Source organism: Myotis brandtii, unplaced genomic scaffold (genome assembly GCF_000412655.1).
Source record: "Myotis brandtii unplaced genomic scaffold, ASM41265v1 scaffold185, whole genome shotgun sequence".
Lineage (NCBI taxonomy): Eukaryota > Metazoa > Chordata > Mammalia > Chiroptera > Vespertilionidae > Myotis > Myotis brandtii.
In genome coordinates, this window is record NW_005356870.1 from 3657389 (window position 1) to 3676274 (window position 18886).

The 18886-nt window shown below is 34.1% G+C and overlaps 1 protein-coding gene across 1 annotated transcript in view; it reads left to right on the top strand.

Moving 5' to 3' along the window:
- The first annotated feature begins 6 nt into the window (after positions 1–6).
- Positions 7–18886, top strand: part of PURG (purine-rich element binding protein G) — a 30946-nt gene continuing 12066 nt past the window's right edge. Inside the window, exon 1 of the mRNA XM_005864043.2 lies at positions 7–936. Coding sequence (XP_005864105.1) covers positions 67–936 — 870 coding nt within the window. The 5' untranslated portion in view covers positions 7–66. The remainder of the gene's footprint in view (positions 937–18886) is intronic.

An 18886-nucleotide genomic window follows, 5' to 3' on the forward strand; every position in this document is an offset into this window, starting at 1 on the left:
TGCGATTGTTCTCAACACCCTTCCCCCACCCCGCCCCGTGTGTCTGTTTGTCACTTGCAGCTGAAGATGGAAAGAGCCAGGCGAAGGGGAGGCGGCGGCGGCGGCGGCCGCGGCCGTGGAGGCAAGAATGTGGGGGGCTCTGGCCTAAGCAAGAGTAGACTCTACCCCCAGGCCCAGCACGCCCACTACCCCCACTACGCGGCACTAGCCGGCGCGAATCAGCCCGGGGGCGCGGCCGAAATCCAGGAGCTGGCCTCCAAAAGAGTGGACATCCAGAAAAAGAGGTTCTACCTCGACGTGAAGCAAAGCTCCCGGGGCCGATTCCTAAAGATCGCCGAAGTCTGGATCGGCAGAGGCCGGCAGGACAATATCAGGAAGAGTAAGCTGACCCTGTCCCTGTCGGTGGCCGCGGAGCTGAAGGACTGTCTCGGGGACTTCATCGAGCATTACGCCCACCTGGGCCTGAAGGGCCACCGGCCAGAGCACGGCCTCGGCAAAGAGCCGGGCGCCAGGCGGAGACAGAAGCACTTGGCACCCTCCCCACCCGTGTCCGTGGGGTCCGAGGAGCACCCCCACAGCGTCCTCAAAACGGACTACATAGAGAGGGACAATAGGAAGTATTATCTGGACCTGAAGGAAAACCAGCGGGGTCGCTTCCTGCGGATTAGGCAAACCATGATGCGGGGGACTGGCATGATAGGTTACTTTGGCCACAGTTTGGGCCAAGAACAGACGATCGTCCTCCCAGCACAAGGAATGATTGAGTTTCGTGATGCCTTGGTTCAGCTCATCGAAGACTATGGCGAAGGGGACATAGAAGAACGAAGAGGTGGAGACGATGACCCGCTTGAACTCCCCGAGGGGACTTCTTTCAGAGTGGACAATAAAAGGTTCTACTTTGATGTGGGCTCTAATAAATATGGAATTTTCCTGAAGGTAAGTGAGGTGAGGCCACCTTACCGTAATACTATTACTGTTCCGTTCAAAGCTTGGACAAGGTTTGGGGAGAATTTTATCAAGTATGAAGAAGAGATGAGGAAAATATGCAACAGCCATAAAGAAAAGAAAATGGATGGCAGAAGGGCCAGTGGTGAAGAACAAGAATGCCTCGACTAGAGTGAAATTGAACTCCATCAGGCAAAATTTAAAAATCATAAATTGGCTAAAAGTACTGATCCGTAATCATTGGAAGAAGTTTTTCCTCTTTTTTGGCCCTTTGTTATTAGTAATACCTCTATAGTTTATACTTCAAGGAGTCCGATTCTCATGTTATGTTATACATAGAACACTATAATTCTTATGGGAATTCCCACCTTCCCAGAGCTAAATAGTTTAGCTACTTCATCTGCTCCAGACTATTGAAGTATGCAAATCAGCACAGAATGTGACATTCTGACCTTCTAAATAGCATAACTAAGATTTACATCGCACTATGACATAATCCTGAAAAAAGATACATATATTTAATCTGGAAGTGTGAATTACTATTTAACAAGTTCCCAAAAAAAGTATCCCATTCCTTTCTTCATTAAAAGCTGCTAAGCTTCCTATAGGACAGTTACCACAGAACAGAAATTGACCTCAAGTATAATATAAATATATTTATTTATAAAAGTACAAGTTGAAATATATTAATTGTCCATTGGATAACTGAATATTAAACAGTACCATTAAAGAATAAAATCTTAGAGTTACTATAGTATTCCATAATTTAAAATTGTGTGGTAACTCTACAGTTTATAGTTGCCATATCAAAGCTATGGGAGAGTTTTAAATGGTTATTCTAAGTTAGTTGCAATCCCATCTTCACTCCTGTTTATTGATTGTATCATAGATTTTTATTGACTTTCCAAAGTTTCAGGAATTACTTTTACGTCATTATTGAGGGGAAAGCGTCATCCCATGGCTTTGCCATGGAAATTTTGTTGTTTTAGCTTTTCATGCTAATTTGAAGGTTGTGAGAGGTTTTTTTCCCAAAATATATCATGGACTCAAGGTGTTATATTTTATGCTTCTTCTTTAACACTATTTCAGAGGGGTTGGTGCACCAGTTAACTGATACAAAAATACATCTGTAACAATATATTTTGGTAGCACTTTTGCAATTGCTACCCTTAAAACTGAGTCAACACTTCCAGTATAAACCTGATTTTTACAGGTGTTTTAATTCCAAGGGCGGGGGAGGAAACGATTTTTCTAAAAAACATTTAGAATGTAAATTTTCAGCCTGGGAAAAATATTATTTGAAGATTGGTTATAAATATATTTGAAAGGAAAATTCAGGCATTTTCCAAGGTGCTCTTTATAATACTTAAAAAGGTTTACTTTACACAAGACTCACCCATTTATATGTATTAAAAATTACTTTCCAGTAAGTGCCACAGCAGTTTTTCAACACCTACGCAATTTTTTAAACAAGTGGTTATAGTGTATATGTGTACCAACCCACCCTGTATTAACTGACTGATTTTTATCTGTTGAGCTGCATTTTATTCTGAATGAAATGATTGTCTTTTATCTCGGCTGTATTCCCCTCCCACACAGGAAGTCCATAATATCGTGTTTAAGGGCCAGACACTGATTTCAACCCCCAAATATAGCTCTCATTGATGAGAGCTGGCTGCATGGATTGAGATCAGAATATAGCTCTTCTTTTATATGCTATAAGTAACTTGAGGTTATTTTAACAAATTTTTTTCCTTCAGAGGTTTGTCCCCAAATACATTTAAGGAAGATCATTAAGGAAGCTTTATGGTATGAATTGAGAACATTAATTTCACTGGTTTATGTGACTTAAAAACAAACATTCAGTAACCCAGACATATATGCTGGTGTTGGTTTGCAGACTGTATTTCACATTTCCTCAAGTAGTTTGAAGGAATGTCATTAGTGCATTATAATGGTGGACCATCTGGATCACTACGGAACAACTGAAGGTTAGAGGATAATGTTAGTACTAGAGTTAATAGCACATGGTGGGTATTTAGACTCTAAAAGTATCAAGGATCTTTAAACAGTCCTAACTAAAGTAACTATTGTAGGTTTGATAAAAGTCGTTTTGGGTATATGAAGGAGTGGTATGCACTTGAATTATTGTACTACTGATTGTTATTGCTGCCCATCATAGTGCCTATTAATAATAATCAACCTGTCAGATTTTGGCAAGCTGGAGCTGTGAATATTCCAGTATTTGAGTGTTCCTATCACTATTGTTGTGACTGTATACTCTCTCTTAAAACCTTCCCTTCTAAAATATTTATATCTGTTAAGTCTAAAGGATTTCTTTTTTGGTTTTTAGTCTGATAAAATTTGAGTGTGTCTATATATATATATATATATATGATTGTGTGTATGTATATATGTGTTATATATATGTATATATACATACACACAATACTATGTCAGATTTAAAGATAAATATCTTTAATTTATTGTATATAAATATTATTAGTTTAATTTTGCACTAATACTTAAGTAAAGAGTTCATTAAGCAGCCAAATTTTCTAATTGTATGTATACTTAAAAGTTTTTACCATCTCAAAGCTACAGATTGGATAGATGTTTATATACCATCTATTACTGGCAACTGAATATGCTTTAGAATCATTAGCCTTCTGCCAGTCCTTTTGTTTCATTTTTTCATAGTTAATGTATTCATTAAAAAATGAAATTATGCTATTTTTTTGATACTTAAAATTCCCAATCAATCATTAGCCATAGTCAAATAAGATCCAGTTTAAAACTCTGGTATTAGGACACGTATTGCCATGTATCTTGTAAAATAAGCTACTATTCTTATCTGTGCAATATAAATTTTATTTATTGTCATTTGTGACATAAATGGACTTGCAAGTGTACATGGTAGTCTTCAAAATAACAGGATCCCTGCCTTGAAGACATTAAACTCTTAAGGCAAGAGGATATTAGAAGTCAAAACACGAGCATTAAAGTTAGTAACCAAAATTCCTAGTTCACTGTACAATTGTAAAACACTGGTGATGTTTGCACATAATAACCCAAGCATAATGTGGTACAGACTCAAACTGTAATAATATAAGCTAATAGTATGAAATTTGGAAACGGGTTCCTCATAATAGTTGGCAGTGTGCTCCTAGCAATTGAAAGCAGCACTAATCTGTTGCTTATATGCAAAAGATGCAATGTATTATAAAAGTATTAATGTTCTGCCACATTTTATAATTTTTCTTGTTAAAGCCCCAAATTGCCATGTCCCTTAAACTTGAGTCAAACACAAGCTTATTTGCACTAAAGAGCATGGCCAAAAAATAAATGACAGGGTGGAAAAGCTAGTTGGAACCTCTTGAAATAATTGGTTCTAATGGGAGAATTTCACATTTGTCTATTTGAAAGCTATATGATCCAGGCAGACAATCTGTCAGTTCACTAATTTAATAATGCACTTTACCTTTTGTATATAAAAGATGTACATTTATGCCACTTGACAGGTGGGATGTGTTTCAATTACTATGTAGTTAGAATCTATAGGAAGATCTCTTGCATGCATATGTTTGTGTTGGAACTGCTGTACTAACAAGTTTCCATTAAATTGATGTAATGGAGAAGGAGGATAGAAGATGCTTTTAAAACAAAGCCCAATACATTTAACAAAGAATTTTAAAGTAGAGTTCATATTTGTATTTTTAAGGACTAGAATCAATTAAAAAACAAAACTATTTCTAGCCCAGATTAATATTACAGTTGAGACTATATCTAGTTGAGACTCCCCATAATACCCTAAAAGTTAATTTTTGGAATTTGTGCTGACAAATTTTTTTGAATGATTCTGTTTCATTGTTGATATGTGTTTAAATGACTAATGAAAAGACAGTATATGACTGTATTAGAATTAAAAGTATGGTTGGCTGATCTGGTGTCATTAAGAAAACAGCCAGACTAAAGAAATAAAATTTCAAATTGAGGAAATGCAAAGTGCCTAAGGACAATTGCTGAGATAAATATATTATTTCAAAATTTGCAGAAGAACTAACTTTCACCAAACACCAATAGTATTGGGGGACTTATTGTATCCTTTCATCCTAAAATTTTCCTGAAATGTACATTTGAAAACTAGATAATTGTTGCTTAATAATAGGTTGTATGTACTTTACTAAGAAACACTGTGTACTAACAATTCATCGAGAGCATACTATATTTACTGCATTCCTTTTATATCTGTGGATAAGAATACATTATAAATAGTCATCCTATCTTAATATAATCATGTATTTATATTGTAATTTTGCAAATATTTTCAGTAAAATAAACATTTATCTGAGCTGCACAATTTGAAGAGGATAAAATTGGAATATACTCTCAGACACTCATTTTGAATAAGCAGCTACCATTGAAAAATGTATTATCATTCCTTTAGCTTTTGTTTTATGGTTTATTTTAATATTTAAGTGAATAGGACTTAATTTGAATTTTTAAGTGGTGTCCTGAAAATAATTTTTTCATAAGTGTAAGATTTCTTTCCCTGCTTATTTCAAAATGTTTTCCATTAGCACTATTTATAAAAATCTGATTCCAAGCTTTAGGTAAAGACTTTGCTTAGTCACCACATAGTGTGAACTGTGTCTTTACCAAAACACCACACATCTTTGGCGGGATAAAATCTAAAATAAACCACAAGGAGAAGTTAAAAATTTATTCTATGCCAACAGAACAATACAGGCATAATATTTATCACTGCCAAATAGGATTCTTAAAATCTCTCTGAAGTTTCCTTAAAGATTTCTCGAATTTCATAGAGAAAGTAGTGGCTAATGACTAGCCCATGAGAGAAAGAGAATAAGGATGTTAGCATGCTGTTAAGACAATCCATAGTCCACAATGTTGTAGCAGTGAGGTACAGGGAAAATGTGTTTTCCCAATTTATTGTCATGTGAAAACTGAGTTTTTAGATTACAGTTACTCTGTTATGAAGTAAATTTACCCAAATTTATGTAGGTGGGTCTTAGAAAAAACAATGTGTTAGTGTATTTTTTTGTATAATGTGGAAAAAGTCTTTTTCTTAATTTGACATGACTTTTTAAGTAATTTAAATTTATTTTAGTAGTGGGTTTTTAATCAATATTTTTTAATATGGAAAACATAATATTTAGAATCTACAGATGGGTAGAAAATGAAAAGTAGCAACCAATGTTACCAATTTCTTGTATATCTTTCTAGAGTTACTCTGCATATACAAGCATATGGATTCATACATAGATCCTTTTTAAACATACAAATTAAAACATATCACATATACTATCCTATACCCAGTAGTATCAATTTTAGATCTGTCATTATAAGTGGATTCTTTCCTTTTAATTTTATACTGGTACTTGATCTAGCTAACATAGCATTTAATTTGAACTATATTATTACACAAAGAGAACCTTAAAATTTTTAATGAATCCCATTGGTATTTACTTAAAATGCAAATACTATGTGTATATATTAACTTTAAAATGTATAAATATTCAGTTTCCCTTCCCTATGCCTAGCCATCTTGCCTTCCTATCTTCTCTCTTCCCAAAAAAGTATTGATCTTTTTCCTGAAGTAATACAGATCAGGACCAGCAGAATATTAAATTATTTAACAACATGTTATTTTAGATTAACTGGATTCTCTAATGGAAAACACCCATATCAAAAGTTTTAACAAATTACCACTTTTAGTCCAATTGTAGTGGTTCCGTTACTATTATCTTATTCTTTAGAAAAAAGGGAATGAATTATAAGCGCAAATGAATACTAGAATTATAGCAAAAAATTATGTTATACTCTCTTGAAATCATTTGATTTATTAACATGAGCTTTAATGTTTTTGGTGAGAAAGACATAAAGTTATTATGAATAATTCATTTAGCAATTTACTCAAATCCAAGACTAAACAAAGGGATAAAACTAGTCCTGATTGTTTTTAAAGCATTGATTCCCCATTGAAGGACCCAGGGCCAGTCAGATATCCTTGGGACCAGAAGATACCATGATGATTTGGGGAAAGAGTAAAAACTTTGGGGCTATGATGTCGCAAGTACAACTAAACCATCTCCATTCTCTGCTGGAAAAATATAAAATAGCAAATATAATTGTTTAAAAATGATGTTACATAATTATTATTCCTGAAAATATGGACAAAACTACTTTAATAGTTCTCCCCCAAAATAATAATTTTCTTTTTATTCACATCAAGGGGGCATTTAAAGTCACTTTTCTAAGGACCACCAAGGAAAATTGTTATCTGAAAAAGTAAAGGTTTTATACTTGAATCCTGAAGGATACTATCTAATCATAAATTAAAGCAACCAGGGTAAAAGATCCAATGCTATTAGGCTTATCTTAAAGAATATATGGGCTGAGAAATAAGTTTTTTAATGGGTTGGTTTCTGTAAATTTTACAAAAATGTTAAAAAGGTTTAAAAGAAATGTAAGCATTGGTTTAAACTTTAGAATCATATCTCCATAATTGGTGTCATGATTTTGTTTGTAAAATGAGAGAGGTGTTGTTAGAAAACAGGATTCTCTTAAATATATATTTTTAAAACATAAAAGAGTTTGCTTTTTTTATTTTAATGACAAATAACTATCCTTTGCAGAATCTATAACATTGGTAAAGATATCTGGGTATTTACTTGTTTAACTTTAAAATGGTTTATATGTTTGTTCCTTATTTGAAGAGAAGGGTCATAAAGGAAGGTAAATTCATCTTCAAAATGAGTTTTGGTTAAATTTAGGCTAAAAAATATTAACCATTTCCCACACTAATCAAGGAGTTTCCCATATTGGTGCTTTGTGGTAATATATGTCTTAAAATTTTTACTTTTTTTTGAATATCTCTTTTGAGTAATTTCTTATTCTGATTGAGGCCAGTGGCATCTACCAGTAAATAAAAACATATTCATAATGAATTAGTACTTCCACAGTGAAGTCAGATTGTGATGTGAATATGAAAAAAATACTCACTTAAATGGAATATATAGTTTCTTCTTGAATGTTGTTGACTTTTTTCTAAAATTGAATACGAGTTGTCTATCTCTCATTTACCCCATTATACTTGGTTTCTGTGTTATTCCATTCAAAGTTTTCATTGTTCCCAGGAAATAGTAGGGGTAAAAAAAAAAAAAAGGGGGGGGGGGGTGGAGAAAGTAATCCCTAAGAAAAGTGTTCATAGTGTATAAAAGTTAGAGTTGCTCAAAGTGTAAGATTGGGGAGGGGTCACTTTTGTTGGTTTTTGCCTTTATCAAAATAATGGTATAAATCTAATTATTGTATTTGATCTGATTAAAGTCAGAATTTATTTTATCTGAGACTCCTCTATAATGAAATACTTAGTTGTTTTTTTTCTTAAAGGAAGTGGTTCTATTGGATAATACTCTTCTTCAGGATATTCTTTGTTATTTGTTGTGGATTTAATGAGGTTGTTACCTAGAGGTGGCTGATATAAAATAAGAAAGAGAAGAGAATGGTATCTGCTTGTTATTTTGCTTGCCTATAACAAAAGAAATCAATCTAACAGAAAAAGAAATAAAAAAAATAAGTCATTCTCAAAACTAAATCCCTATTTAACCTTTAAAAGAGCATTTGAAAAAGAATAATAATACCTAATTCTGCCAGTGAATGGCCTGGCCTAGAGCAAATGATGTAACTTTTGTTAAATGGCTTCCTTATATGAAAAATGAACAAGACTGTGCTAAAAGCTAAGGTTCCCTCCTATTCTAAACTTTCATAATTCTACTAGAGGCCCAGTGCGTTCACCAGTGGGGTCCCTCGGCCTGGCCTGCGGGGATCGGGCCAAAACCGTCTCTCTAACATTCCCCGAGGAGTCCTGGATTGCGAGAGGGCGGTTCTCAGGTGACGCACGAGAATCAGGTTCCCTCTTCTCTGGTTCCGGGTGCGTCACCCAAGAACCACAGCTGCCAAATCACTGCAGCTCGGCAGATCCTGCATTGAGCATCTGCCCCCTGGTGGTCATTGCACATCATAGCTACCAGTCAAACAGTCAGACAGTCATTTAGGCTTTTATATATATAGAACTGATTAGCCACACACACACACACACACACACACACACAATCTGTTTAGCCACACAGAATAAAATTTTGCTATTTCTTTTTAAGGCCAAATTGTTGTATACTAACTACATAGCTATCCTATGCTTTGATTTTTTTAGAGAAGTATTTTTATTATCTATATGAGGTCTCATTCTTTGGAATCATCACTTGTTTCTACACATTCTATAATCATTTCTCATATTCAGCATGACAAGAGAACTTTAGCCCTTTGTGGTCCAATGTTATTTTTGGAATTCAAACAGTCTGGTCCAAATTAATTGACGGGATTGAATGTTGAACTTTTTAATGTTCTTATTGCTCGACGTTGGACCTGCTCCTAGCGCCTGGTCTGTCGAGTCAACCTCGAGGTTGGACCGAAAAGGGTTAAAAATAACATCACTTCTTGAAATGTCATTGCTTCTGAAATAGCTATATATTATTACATTGCTAAATAATACACTGCAACTATCTTTGCCATCGTCCCTGAGATTCAAATACTGCTTTTGACCTTTTTTTCCTTGGTCCTATTGAACATTACATTTAACAAAGAAAATAAGGAAGGGCACTGAACTGCTGTGAACACTATGGTTCTGTTTTAGAGGACCTATAAGTAGTAGGATGTGCAAAGATAAAACATTATAATGGGTTTGTTTATTTGCTTTTATTCTTGAAAAACTGTAAAGGTTGATGATTGGAGGGGAAGAGAGGAAGCACACAAGGTTTCTGTCTTAGAGGCATTTATTTAGGCACCCTAGTCCTCCAGTTTGCAGTGCCACCACCACTGTCTATAGGGAAGATTAAAAAAGAGTGACACCTTTCTCCTTAGACATCTCTTTCTGGTACCTATTTGTTTATCAAAGACAATGTTTAAGAGTAACCAAAGTGTGTTTTGCAGTGTATATACACACATATGTAATTTTGTTAATTTCTTCCCTCGTTTTCCTCGCTCCATACGCTGTAACCTGTTGGAAGTGGGTAAAAACACAATTTCCTCCCATTATGACCATGGCCCTACTCCATCCTATTTATTTGTTCAGATAACAATTAAAACAATAAAAACTAAAGCTGCTCTTTGAAAATTTAGAAATTGCCCTATGAACTAGATCCGTGGTCGGCAAACCGCGGCTCGTGAGCCACATGCGGCTCTTTGGCCCCTTCAGTGTGGCTCTTCCACAAAATACCACGTGCGGGCGCACACGTACAGTGTGATTGAAACTTCGTGGCCCATGCGCAGAAGTTGGTATTTTGTAGAAGAGCCGGTATTTTGTGGAAGAGCCACACTGACTGGGCCAAAGAGCCACATGTGGCTCGCGAGCTGCGGTTTGCCGAGCACTGAACTAGATCTATAGACTCTGAGAAGGAAGGGATAATACTTCACTCAATTAATTTCAACATTCTTACCATATTTCTATATAACATTCCACTTGGACTGAAAGGTCAGTTATCCAACTCTTCAATACTCAGTGGATCTTCAGAAAATATTTTGTCTAGCATGATTTACAGGTAATTTCAGAAATGAATTAGCCTTTAGGAAAATTGCACCATGACCATTTTTAAAGAGAAGGTGGTAATAAAAGGAAAAATCAAAATGTATTAATACTAATAACTATTACTTATTGAATACTGACCATATACTAGGCATTGCTGGGCCCCTTATATCTACTATTTCTAAGTCTCTTAACAACCCTCATATCATCTCCATTTTAATATATTTTCCCAGAGATTTAAAAACTGGTTCGATATTTCAGAGTTATATTTGAACCCAAATTGACAAGCCAAAGATTGTGCTCATTCAGGCTACACTGCCTTTAAGACTTAATCTGAAATTTAGTCTGCTAACTAATAAATCACAGTCTACCCCCTACCACCACTATAAATAAATCTGCCTCAGATTACTGGGAATTATCTTTCCCAAACTGTTTCCTATAGATGGGTCTAGTCAACAAGAGACATATACTTGCTTATATGAGGGTTCCTCTAGTTGGTTAAAGGACGGTGCTAATAAATACAATTTATTTGATCCTTAGTATAGTTTACATATTGAACCTCTCATTTCAACCAACTATTTGAAATAAAGGTCAATAATTTTTAAAGGCATCAAATGAACATGTAGATGGATCATCTCAATTCTACCCTTAAGGGCAGAGAGAAGACAAATTACTCTTCACCATAGATCTACAATTTTATTTTCATGAACCAAAAATGAATGGTCATGTTAAATCAGTTGTAAATAAATCTTACCAATATTAGTGAGAGTTTTATTGACTTATTGCCACTTTTTCCTGTCATCTTACTCTTCCTACATTGTTCATTTTCATATTTAATTACTATGTTTCCTCTTCTTTAACTCCCAACAGATAAACTGAAATGACTGCCCTATTTATAGGTAGACATTTTTTTCCACTAGGCCAGTGGTTTTCAAACTTTAGTGTGATTAAGAATTACCTACAGGGTTTGTTAAACCATAGATTGGTGGCCCCCACCTCCGGAGTTTCTGCTCCCTAGGCCAGGAAGAGGGCGGGGGGGAGGGGGGGGCCGGAGAAGAGGACTAAAATTTTTCATTTCTGACATTCCCAGGTGAACCACTGCAGTTGATGTGGGAACCACATTTAAGAGCCACTGCTGTAGGTTGATGTGATTTTAACTTAGCTACAAAAGATAGTGAAGGAGGAACATGGTCAAAACAGCTGTAGCATCTTAGAAAGAAGATTCAGTGCTACTCATTCTGCCTTGAAAAGTTTACAAATCTTAAAACAAACATTTTTTATAAATTGACTAGAGTTTAGGTTAAATTTATTTTCTTTCCTTTTTATCCTTTCACTATATTTAATAACTTTTCTTTGTTCCCTCTGATTTTTTGACAGCTGTCTTGAGATCATTCTGATAGGAATGAATAATTATGAATCTATATATGAAGAGCTTAGAGTTCAAATATATGGAGACAAGCTTATTTTTAATTTATTAAATAATTCTGGGGTATAAATCTTAGTAAAGGAAATTGAATAATTTCTATACTCAAGAATTATTAATACAAATTTAGTGAATATTAAATATTAGGACTTAAAGAGAACTTACATTTCATAATGTCATGTTGCTCAGATGGTTCATAATTACTTAAATAGGCTAAGTAAACAGAAAATAAAGGCTAAAGCTTAAAATGCTGATTATCTCTTAAAATATATGTGGTAAATATACTAATTTCTTTTAAAAAGCATATATTTTCACCATCTTCCTGTGTCCTATCTATACATGCAGGATAGAGGAACTATATATATACTGTAGTGTGTTTATGGTACTTTTTAAAAATTAACAGTTGAACCCATTGACTTAAATTTAGAAATACTCTACCTGAATTCTCATTGAGCATATTATTTTAAAATGTAACTAATATATTTAAAAATAACTTACGTTTGCCAACCTGTAGACATTTTACAATTGTGTTGATCAAAATTAATAAAACCATATCTTATATGTAAATCTATTCAATTAATACATATGACTACAAATAACCTCTTAATAGCTATCATTCTAGTGGATCACATCCTAACAGAAATACTAAATTAATTCATTTCTAGAGTTTTGGCAGTTCTCTAAGTTCATTAACTTCTTTTTGTAACTACTACCCCTTCAATGATTAGTGCTCCAAAAGAATGAATGAATTTCTAATTGTGAAAAAGATTAACCCCTGACATAACAGAGATAGTGACCAACTCAAAAGGATCATTGCAGATAGTGTAACTTTCTTTTCTCTATTCTGTTTGTATTATTGCTACAACTTAAATTTTAGATTTAAAAAATCTAAGTCTTAGAATTATAATTTGAGTAGGCTTCAGACAGAATAGAGATTAATGGCAGATTTATAGATTTCAACTCAACATGAGAACAAACTTTAAGAAGCAGTGTTACCTCCATGTTGCCAGAATTATTTAAGTCAGAGACTGGACATGCACTTAATGTAGGATGCTAGAGGGAATTAACAAATCAGAAAAGAAATAGATTGTTATTATCTTGAAGATTCTTATTGACTCTGAGAAACAGGATTCTGGGGAATAATACTTGGAACTCTTGTATTCAGGGTCTCTGTTAATTTACCAAGTTGAATAAAGAAGTGTGAATTCAATTTTTCTAGTATTATTCTGAAAACATTAAGAAAGACTTTTTTCCTTCCACCCCTTGTTATTGAAAAATAATATAAGAAACAGTCTTCAAAATTTCATGAGCTTAACTAATTAAATGAATTAGTTAAGATGGGTTTTATGAAATCTGCACTGCAAAATTAAGTCTAGCTTTTCTAATTTTTATGAGAAAATTTTTACTTAATCATCTTTTAGAAACAGTTATAAAAACAAATACATTTATATTGCTACTCAGAAGTAGCTGCTAAGGATTTATTTGGAAAGACATGAGAGATAATACAGTAAATTGGAAAATCAAATGATTGGATATTAGCAGATAAAGTTTATCTTTATAAAAATCCATATTAAATTCTAGTTAAAGGTTGAAGCAATAAAATATTTTCATTCTTTATTTTTTTCTCGCACTATTAATTTAACTTAAGATGGAAAAAACCAACATAGTTTGCTAATTTCATATTAAATTTTCTGTTTTAGAAAATATGTTTTCAAGTGAGTTGATTATTTCTGCAAATAACATGTGTGATTCTCTCCTGGAGAGTTTCAGGCTCTGTTAAGGATAGATGGATAGTTGTAGTGATGATATGTAAATTCAGGGATCTAGTATGAACCAATATGAAACTCAGTTCTCACTTGGAGGGCCCACTTTTTCTTGTCACTTCTTCCAGTCAGCTGTGCTTTCTTCTGGTACTGTAACATTTCCAAATTTCTAGTGGACAAATAATACCTTTTACAGAGAGACCTAAGTTGAAATATATTACACCAAAGTCTATAAACTATATCTGTATTACAACATTTCTAAATATTTAGCTAAGTAAATTTTACTGTGCACAAATATGTGTGTGTGTGTGTGTGTGTGTGTGTGTGTGTGTGTAAATTATAAGGAGAACCCAGTCCTACCCCATCCCTTCCCCGCCCATGGAGAAGTTACTACAATCGATTGTTAACTATAATTGATGGCCTTAACTTGCTATATTGAGAATTTGAAATCTGCATCCAGAAGGAAAGAGAGAGAAACAGCACTCGTGCCAAATATTTGCTATTTGTCATCCCTGCTTTAGAGCTGAAAAGTTCTCATTGTAGCTCTAAAAATTTCGATAGTAGCCCAACAGCTGGCTCTTGCAGCACAAACTACCATTTGATTCACCTTGGAATGTGTCTATTCTGATACTTCAAAGAGATTGCTTTACTCCAACAGGCCCTCCTTTAAAACAGCAGAGAATCTTCAATGCACCCCTGAGGAACTCAAAGCCTCATGGCCATGATGATGTCATCAAGACGCCCTTAAGCATTAAACTCCATATTTGCCTCAAAGGAGTTCTAACCTTCCACTAAAATGACAGCAGTTTCTCCCTTTGAAATGTAGTTCAGTCATTCTCAAGTACTACTGTACATCGTGCATTGCAAATGTAGGTTCTGGATCCCATCACCAGAGGTTCCGATTTGGTTGATCCAGAGTGGGGTTCAGAAACTGCTGTTTGTGATACAAGTGGTCTGCTAGCCATTCTTTGTCAGGGACCTAGACTTGCAGCCTTTTATCCATATCATTTTTTCAGCTGGAATTGTTTAGGTTTTAATACTGTCAGCCATAAGTAACACATGGGAAAATGAGTCTTTATCATATTAAATAAATAATATCGAGGGCTCACTTTAAACACAGAGAAGCTAAATACATAAATGCAAGTATTTAAGGTTTCGTACTATCATTTTGGCTAGCTTCCTGGGCAACAATCACGGGGAATGCTAGTTTCTCCCCCACCTCCTAAACTCATAATTCAAACTACTTGACATTTCACCACTGAGTGTGTGCTCCCCAGGTTTCCCAACCAAAACGTTCTGAGTCTTTCCAGCCTGAAATGTTATTTTCATAGGTGATTTATCTTTCATTTTCTCACAAGTTGACCCTCTAAATCTCAAATTACTTTCTCAATCCTTTTTTTTTTTAAGTTATCTACTTACAATTTATTGGATGTAGAAAAGATATCCTTAGTCAATCTGAATACCTTACTCTTTGGTCTTGTTTGAATTTTTTTAGTTGTGGTTAAAAAAGAAGCACACGTAACATAATTTACCATTGTAACCATTTCTTATTATATTAACCCTTCTTAACTATTTTTAAGTATTTTGTTAAGTATATTCACCTTGTTGTACAACACGCTCCAGAACTGTTTTTTATCTTACAAAACTCAGACTGTCATCCCCTGGCAACCACCATTCTATTTCTCAGGCTTTTTTTTTTTTTTTTAATAAGCAAGATATTTGCTTATCCCTTCTCCCATCAATAATGGGTTTATAGTTATTGCCACTTAGCTTTCCAAGTATAATCTTTATAGTATTCCGTATTGTTGTAATTCTCACATGTAAAAAGGTTTACAATTAAAAGCAATTGTACTTATGTTAAGAGATTTTTTATAGTCTTTGGGTGTCTGCAAATACAGGATATTTTATCCTGGAATCTTTCCACTGATTTACAGGGAAAGTTAACCCTTGATTTCCCATGAGACCTACAGGACTCCAGAGGGATATTTTGTCTTTGTTTGCTTATTGAAGGTTTGAGGTTAGAGGGCAATTAGGCATAAAGCCTGGAATATCTGCATATTTTTGCTATAAACATTCTAGGGTTGTTTTCACATTACTTATGTAGTAGATTGGAAATTTTTCTGGAATTGGACAGTGTTATTGTTTAATAAATGATTTTTAAGTCTAGGCTTAGTACAATATAACAGTTCCCCTCAAGCAGCTTTATTAGAAACATAATTTGGGAGAAAATAGGTATAAATAAAAATGCATTTCAGCAAATGGAGTGTTTCAAATGTTATTTTCCAAATCATTAACAGTAAGAAAAACCACAAGCCAAGAAACATTCTTCAAACTCTTATTTTTTCAAAAGCAAAACGGTTGTCTTCTGTAATTAAATTTTTTAGAAATCAATAAAGTTTGAAATCCTGCAAGCAATATCCATGTAACTAACCAGAAATGCAATAATTATGAGCATTATGCTTATGATTTTGACGTAGAAAAAGATCTACCTTTTCTTGGCCTAAATTATCTTGGAACTGACACAAAAACTAGTTGATTATGATTCTTGGATAATGATAACTGAATCTTTCTCCACTTCATTAATACAATTTATAATATCAATGTATTATGATTTTTTCAGACAAATGCAACTTACTTAGAGCAATTTAAAATAATTCCATAATTTTTGTAGCCCCTAGATTTTTCTTTAATGATCTGCAACATGTAGATAGTATTTACTTCAAAAGAATTCTTTAAAATTGAATCTCATTATTCCTTGGATTTCCATTATAAAATTAGGAATGTGTTCTTAGTAAGGAGAAAAAGATATTGAATGGAAAATTTTAGTGAAAGATTGTGGTATATCTGGCTGAGTAACATACTAAGCAATTACTTTTTTTCTTTGCAGAGCTCCCATCACTACTTAAGATCGTTCTTCTGTGCTCCCCATTATGACTCTTAAATCACAGAAACTCACTTAGCACCATGCAGTCCTCCGGGCACACGCTCTCAGCAGCCTAGAACTTAACCTCTCCTCTGTAGTATCTAACATAAACTAGGCACTCATGTTTTGCCAGTAGGACTCTTTTATATAGTAAACCCAGCCTGAAAATTCCCCGAGTTCTGAGCCTTTTTTTTTTTTTGGACAATTATCTACCTACTTTATCAATTATAATATTAAGTTTACTTAGACTAAAGGATGCCTGTTTGATTTATGACTAAAGCTAGTTTGCATTCTTCTTCTTCAAGTATTATTAAACTATTCCTATTTAAGGGATCCTTTGGGTCATTAGGTAACTATGTGCGATTTGGTTTGTTAATCACCATTTATTGACTCTTTTTTTTAAAAAAAAAGACTCAAATATTAAATTTAATAACATACCAAGCTGGGATTCAAGCAATACCTTCCATTAAGGTGATTTGCTTCTGAGTTGAGACATATTACAGAAAATCTACATTATATTTGGTGGAAATTTTTAAATATTTTATGTGGAAAATATTTTAGGTAAACACAAAACTTGATTCTTAACTTAGATTTTCAATAATTTAATTCTAAGTAACAACTTAGTTTTAATAATTTTGTTACAAAATAACTATAAAGTGAATGTGAATGCTAAATTACTTGCTATATGTGTCCTATAATTAATAAAACCAAAACAATTTTAGTTGTGTATTATTTGGACTATTATTTCAAGCATTCATGGCATTAAAAAATCTCACCTCTGCCCCCCTGGCATACAGCCGTGTGGTACAGAGGTAGGGGTGCTGTGATGCTGTGCAGAAGCCCTGGCTTAGTGCTTTCCAGCTGGGCTTGGAGCGAGTCAGTTAACCTCTGTGGAACCCAAATTGCTTATCAGGCAATTGCGGGGATTGGATCAGAACAGATGATCCCTAAGAACCCTTTCACTTTCTGTATCCCTGGAGTCAGAGAAACCTCAAGTTACCTTTGACTTCCTTCTGTGGCCTTTTCTCATTTTCCTCCACATCCTCTTTGTTTCATCTAGCGTTTATTGACCATCCTTTCCTTCTTGGCATCCTTCAGATTTCGTAATGGTTGCTTCCCTAAAGTGTTTCCGCTTTAAGTTGCTCAGAACCCTCTTGACCCTGCCACTTAATTTTTTAATCTCTTTTTTGGCCCCGTACACAAAGCTTTAAATAAGCCATTCTTCCAGTTTCAAAGGATGTTTTTAAGACATCTTAATCAAGTCTAAAACTTGATTAAATATATTTAAAATGTTAAGCTTAGTTTCCCATATAAATTCCTATCATCTTAACTTGAATTTAAGCTTAAACTCAGAGTCTGTTTCTTCTTCTTTTATGTTCCTCTCAATACCTAGCACTGTGCTCATGACTGAAATAATCTCTCTTTACTTAAAAACCACTGTTCCTGTTCTCATTTTGCCTTAGAAATCTTGTTTCTTCGGGATCACAGTACTTAACAGACAAATCAAAATGGTGACAAGTGGGAATGAAAGTGATAATTTTAAAACCTGATAAGAAATACTATGTCACTTTATTTCAAAGAATGACTCACAAATTAGGGTGTGGTAGAATATGGGATCTTTTGTTTATTGCACATCCTGAATTTTACTTCAAAAATATCCTTTCCCTTGCTTTATAGATAAATCATCCTGTTCCATTTACTCAGTGGTTACTCTGTACCGGGCCCTATGCTGAGGAATAGAATTACAATAATTTACAAAATAAGAATATTCCACTGCCATTAGCTTTAAGTGTGCCTTGTCCAAAATTATTTGATTCAAAGCAGCTGTTGTAGCTTAATCAAACTGTCATTTTTTTATTCAACAGATATTAATCTGATTATCTGCCACGTGTCAGGCAGTGTGTTGGTGTATATGAGAAGTGTGTTTGATGCTATTATAAAATGCTGCATGTTATTTTACCTTGAACAATTTATCCTTTAAATGTGAGTAATTATCTATATTCTGTTATACTGCTCAAAATATATGTCATTGATGCAAATTTAGAGAACTACAGTGATATTATTTTAAACAATAATTCCGTCTTCCCCATGCCAAATCTCTTTGATGTCCTAGGGTGAAAGTAATAATCTGTTTCATCTCGTGTGCCTACTCTATTCAAGCTGTGATGACTTCCTGAGCTCTAGGTTGGAGATGATTGTGAAGCCCCATGCAGGCTCATCATAAAAGGTTG